The sequence below is a fragment of the Aptenodytes patagonicus genome, unplaced genomic scaffold (genome assembly GCF_965638725.1).
Source record: "Aptenodytes patagonicus unplaced genomic scaffold, bAptPat1.pri.cur scaffold_77, whole genome shotgun sequence".
Classification (NCBI taxonomy): domain Eukaryota; kingdom Metazoa; phylum Chordata; class Aves; order Sphenisciformes; family Spheniscidae; genus Aptenodytes; species Aptenodytes patagonicus.
Window position 1 is genome coordinate 500987 of NW_027472026.1, and position 6000 is coordinate 506986.

Consider the following 6000-nt stretch of genomic DNA (forward strand, 5'->3'; position numbering starts at 1 on the left):
TTTCTCACTTATGCTCTTCCAATTCTCTCCCCCATCCCACCGGGGGGTGGGGGGGGAGTGAGCGAGCGGCTGCATGGTGCTCAGTTGCCAACTGAGGTTAAACCATGACAACCAGCTACCTAGAAGAAAGAGAGGTTAGGCCAATGAGCAATACTTAGTTGAGTCAAGGACTAAGAACATCTATACTGAGTCCAACCAAAGGTCCACAAGGTCAAGCATCCTGGCCCCCAAAGCAGCCAATAGCAGATGTACATGCTCATGAAGTTCAGCAAGGTCAAGTGCAAGGTCCTGCACCCGGGTCAGGGCAATCCCCAGTATCAATACAGACCAAGGGAGGAATGGATTGAGAGCGGTCCTGCACCTGGGTTGGGGCAATCCCCAGTATCAATACAGACCGAGGGAGGAATGGATTGAGAGCGGTCCTGCCGAGAAGGACTTGGGGGTACTGGTGGATGAAAAACTAGACATGAGCCGGCAGTGTGCGCTTGCAGCCCAGAAGGCCAATCGTACCCTGGGCTGCAACAAAAGAAGTGTTGGCCAGCAGGTCAAGGGAGGTGATTCTGCCCCTCTACTCTCCTCTGGTGAGACCCCACCTGGAGTACTGTGTCCAGCTCTGGGGTCCCCAGTACAAGAGAGACATGGATCAGTTAGAGCAGGTCCAGAGGAGGGCCATGAAAATGGTCTGAGGGCTGGAACACTTCTCCTACGAAGAAAGGCTGAGAGGGTTGGGGTTGTTCAGCCTGGAGAAGAGAAGGCTCCAGGAAGACCTTATTGTGGCCTTTCAATACTTAAAGGGGGCTTGTAAGAAAGATGGAAAGAGACTTTTTACCAAGGCCTGTAGTGACAGTATCATAGAATCATTTAGGTTGGAAAAGACCCTTAAGATCATCGAGTCCAACCGTTAACCTAGCACTGCCAAGTCTACCACTAAACCATGTCCCTAACCGCCACATCTGCATGTCTTTTAAATACCTCCAGGGACTCAACCACTTCCCGGGCAGCCTGTTCCAATGTTTGACAACCTTTTTGGTGAAGAAATTTTTCCTAACACCCAATCTAAACCACCCCTGGTGCAACTTGACACCATTTCCTCTCGTCCTATCACTTACTACTTGGGAAAAAAGAAAAGACGCATCCCAATTGCCAATAGTGTAGTATTATAGCACTTATCTGAGATACTTATATTCCAACTGTTTGTACTTCCTGATGCACAGCAAAGGACCTGAACCCATACTCCAGGACCATACATATTCTTCAGAAGTGTGCCTCAATGTCACTATCTGAGCATTTAAGCATGAAAATCACTCAATATCACATATTGCAGCTGTTTTACTTTGTACGAGTATTTAAACATTAACTGGGCATTTCTGAGTGAGAAATGACCCCATTGTGCAGATGTAAGGCATCTCCTAGAATGTGGAATGTTAAGATTCAAATCTATGACCTAAAATTAAGAAAATCACCACTTGCAAGTATCACGCAGTCATCCAGAATAGGGAAAACTCAGGTAGAAATTCCTGTTCCCTTAGTAGACAACACAGCTTTTAATTAAAAAAAAGAAAAAAAAAAAAAAGTTGTTTGAATTCCATCACTGTACAGGAACAGCTTATCTCCCTTGCTGCTGCACTTCTCTGCTCTATTTTTTGGGCAGTCCTCACCTGTTTCAGGGACTACAATGGCCTTTTAAGTGCTCAGGTAAGTACATCAGCTGTGTACATACACAATACATACAGAACTTTCTGCATACAAGAGGCAGAAACACAGGTATTTAGGAGACTGGAACCACTTGAGTTAAGAGCTTGACTAGTAGTTTTGATAATGTCAGTGATGCCTAGATGATGGACCTGAAGCTACTAAAGTCCTTTAAAGACCTGAACGTATGTAGTTGTTTGTGAAAGTCTCCAAATAGAACTCTCAAACAATTTGATATTTCAGATGAAAGAATAATGTCATTCTGTTCGAAGAACCTAGCATGTTAAAGGATGTAATATATTACATTCAGTCAAAGGGAGAAAGCTGATAACTAGTAACAAGATGGCAGCAAACCTCAAGTCAGAGGCAAACTCGGAATGAAATACAGCCATAAGAAAGATCAGTGTGAATTCAAAAGGAGAAAAACAAAACATTGTCTTAGAGGATAATGAAGAAGATGAGCCTCCCCCATGTGCCCCCTTAATTGTACATGAAATACTTAACTACTAGTATCAACACAACTAAACAATGGCAAAGAGCTCCCAGAATAGAAAAGCAGATAATCAGGAAGGGTTTAGAGACTGCCTGAGAAGAAAGAGCTTAGAAATTAACATTGGCTCACATATAAAAATACGTAATTTTATGGGGAAAAAATTACTTGATGCAGCATAATAATTGAAGTAATGGGGTTACAGCAAATGCAAAAGAATTTGGCTGGCACAAACAGGATATACTTTGAGACTCAGATTCATTTTACTATAAACCAGGTGTACATGCAAGGTCGGTGCTTTGTGTGGTGGTTCTCCAGTAAATTACAGAAAAAAAAATCTGATGGGGGATTTAAAGGTATTTTCAGTTTCACATATGCTACAACGTAACACTTACCTTCCTCTGAAATTTAGTCGTGAAATGATTATAAGAAGTCACAGAAAGTTATCAGGCTCCCATTTATGATTTTTTTTCCTCTATTAGGCATAACAAATATTTCAAAGTCCAGTTTTTCTTCGACTATATAAACCCTCAGACCTCCAGCACTAGACGCGGCTCAGGTCAGCGGCCTGCGGCAGGGACCGGGAGACCGCAGACAAAGGCGCCGCCGGGACGGCCCGCAGAGCAGCACTAGACCCCGCCGCCCGGCTCCCCGAGCTCCCAAGGGCACCCAGGGCACTCACCCCCTTGCCCAGGCGCCTCTTGATCTCGTACTTCTGGGAGACGATCGCCTCCACCTCCGGCACGCTCATGGCGGGCAAGCCGAGGCGGCGGGCGGCGCGCCCGGCGAGCGGACAAGCGCTCCACCGCACGGCACGCTAGGCCGCGCGCGGCGCTCTCCCTGTTGATTTCTGCTGCTATGGAAACAGCCCCAGCGCAAAACGCATGCGCCAAGCGGCCCAAGGCCGCGCAGGCGCACAGCGTGACGGCGTACTGTACGCGGCGGTCGCCGGCGGCGTTTGCGAGGCCTGAGGCGCAGTGTGGCCGCTTCCTCCTTCCTTCCTTCCTTCTTTCTTCTTTCCCCGCCGGGCGCTCTGCTGCGCGGCCGGAGGTGCTGCTGTGGGCTCGGCCGCGCTTGCTGGCTGAGTGCGCGGCTGCTGGGGGAGCCCCGCGCCGCTGGACGGCTGCCCTCGGGCGGCGGCGGGCTGTGACCGCGGTGCCGCTCTGCGCTTCCAGGAGTGCGGCGGGGGAGTGGCGCAGGAAAAGTGTAAAACCTCTCCAGCGTAGCGCATCTGTGCCTTCATCTGATAAACTTTAAAGAAGTGCGCTGGTGTCAGCGGGGCATGTCAGACGTTGCTCTCAGCACCTGGTGTCATTCGAATGCACTGTAAAAATTTTTCCTACTTTTTTTTAATCTAGCAACCATTATTGCTAGTGCCTACAATGCAAATCTTTCCTTGCTAGCAGCATGTTCTGGCAGACACTGATTCCCATAACATCCTTGTTGACAAACTGAGTAAGTACAGACTAGTTAAGTGCGTGGTTAGACAGGCTGAAAACTTGCTGAACTGCTGGAACCAAAGGTTTGTTATCAGTGACATGAAGTCTGGCTGGAGGTCAGTCGCTAGTGGTATACCCAAGGGGTAAATACAGGTGCCAGTACTGTTTAGCTTCTTCATTAATCAGCTGGATGGTGGGCTGGAGGGCAGCCTCCGCAAGTTTGCAGATGATAACAGGGAGGAGTGGTTGACAGAGCAGGTGGTCGTGCTGCTACTCAGAGGGACCCTGTCAGGCTGGAGAAATGGGCCAACAGGAACCTTGTGAACTTCATCACTGGAAAATGCCAAGTCCTGCACCTGGGGTGGAATAATCCCATGCAGCAGTACAGGCTGGCAGCTATCGGGCTAGAAGACAGCTTGGCAGAAAAGGACCTGGAGGTCCTGGTGGTTGTCCATGAGCCAGCAAATGTGTTCTTGGAGCAAAGGCAGCGAACATCATCCTGGGCTGCACTAGGAACCTTGCCAGCTCTTTGAGGGAGGCGATCCTTTCCTTTTACTCAGCACTGAGAGACCACACCTGGAGTATCTTGTACAGCTCTGGGCTCCTCAGTATAAGGCAGACATGGACATACAGGATTGTGTCCAGCAAAGGGCCACAAAGATGATTAAGGCTTGGAGCATCTCTAGTACAGGAAGAGGCTGAGAGCTAAGATTGTTTAGCCTGGAGAAGGCTCAGGGGATCTTACTAATGTGTTTAAATATCAGGCGGAGCAGGGGGGAAGACAGAGCCAGACTGTTCTGAAATTGAAATTTGTGATGGAATTGAAATTCCATTTAAATGTAAGAAAAAACTTTTTTTACTGTGAGTGTGGTCAAACACTGGAACAGGCTGCACAGAGAGGCTGTGGAGCCTCCGTCCTTGGAGATACTCAAAAGCCACTGAAGGTGGCCCTGCTTTGGTTGACCCTCCTTTGCGGGCTCTTCCAATCTCAACTAAGGTCTGCTTCTGTATGAAATATCCCTGTGTGAATGTTAAAACTTAGAGTAAGGGTGACCTCTGGTGTCATTGTTGATGAGGTAATCGAAATCCAGAAGTGTTCAACTTGGAAAGTGAATGTAGCTGCAGTCTATGAGAAACAGAATTCTTTACCTCTTGCTTCTCAAAGTGAAACACGAAAGCAAGAAAAGAATGAGAAGAAAGTAAAAATTGATATGAATATATTCAGTGAAAATATTTTATTCATAGTTATGACCAAGGGTCAAATACCTCAACTGCTTATATTATTTAAAGGATTTGGTTGCTTGCATATTTATTTTCTCTCCTTTGGAGACTAGTAGAAAGTAAAACAAAGTCTTTGCCATGTAGAATATTTGGGAAAATGAATGTTGCTGAAAGTAAGAGCTGGCCTACATTGGTTCATACTATGGTGTCGTGGTTTAACTTCAGTCAGCAACTGAGCACCATGCAGCCGCTCGCTCACTCCCCCCCCCCCCCCCCCCGGTGGGATTGGGGAGAGAATTGGAAGAGCACAAGTGAGAAAAATTCATGGGTTGAGATAAAAACGGTTTAATAATTGAAATATAATAATAATAATGTAATAATAATAATGTAATAATAATAATGATAATACACAAAGCAAGTGATGCACAGTGCAGTTGCTCACCACCTGCCGACCGATGCCCAGCCAGTTCCCGAGCAGCGGCCCCCCCCGGCCAGCTTTCCCCCAGTTTATGTACTGAGCATGACGTCACATGGTATGGAATGTCCCTTTGGCCAGTTTGGCTGTGCCCCCCTCCCAGCTTCTTGTGCACCTCCAGCCTTCTCGGTAGAGCACGGGAAACTAAAAAGTCCTTGGCTAGTGTAAGCATTACCTAGCAACATCTAAAACATTGGTGCATTATCAACTTTGTTCTCCTCCTAAATCCAAAACACAGCACTGTACCAGCTACTAGGAAGGAAATTAACTCTATCCCTGCCGAAACCAGGACATACGGTATCAGTAGATGTAGTTTGCAATGAAAAGTTATATAGAGATTGGCTCACTATGTCTAAGAATATAATTTGCCCATGGAAAATTACTAATTAATGAAACATCAAAGTCTGATCTCAAAGAGAAAATGTCATTGTTTATTTTGGGACATGAAGGGATTGCAGTTTCAACTGTCTTAATACAGATGTCATGAAAGTTAAAGCTGAGGTTACTTTTAAGATCTGTTGTCTGGATTGCATGCTGAGTGTGAGCTATGTAAATCAGTCTTTTCATCCACCCACAGAACATTTACTTCTGCATACTCTGTTACCTAATAGTGGCAACAGCTGACAGTCCAGCTATGTCTACTGATACATTGGCATGAGTGAGGAGTGGAGAAGTGGGTTTTT

General features: G+C 46.5%; 1 protein-coding gene across 2 annotated transcripts in view; it reads right to left on the bottom strand.

The window, feature by feature from the left end:
* The window catches only part of MAPK15 (mitogen-activated protein kinase 15), a 36809-nt gene extending 33808 nt beyond the window's left edge, over window positions 1-3001 (bottom strand). For both annotated transcript variants that reach the window (XM_076363685.1, XM_076363684.1), the window contains exon 1: window positions 2865-3001. In XM_076363685.1, coding sequence (XP_076219800.1) covers window positions 2865-2933 — 69 coding nt within the window. In that variant the 5' untranslated portion in view covers window positions 2934-3001. The remainder of the gene's footprint in view (window positions 1-2864) is intronic.
* Between the last annotated feature and the right edge of the window lie 2999 nt (window positions 3002-6000).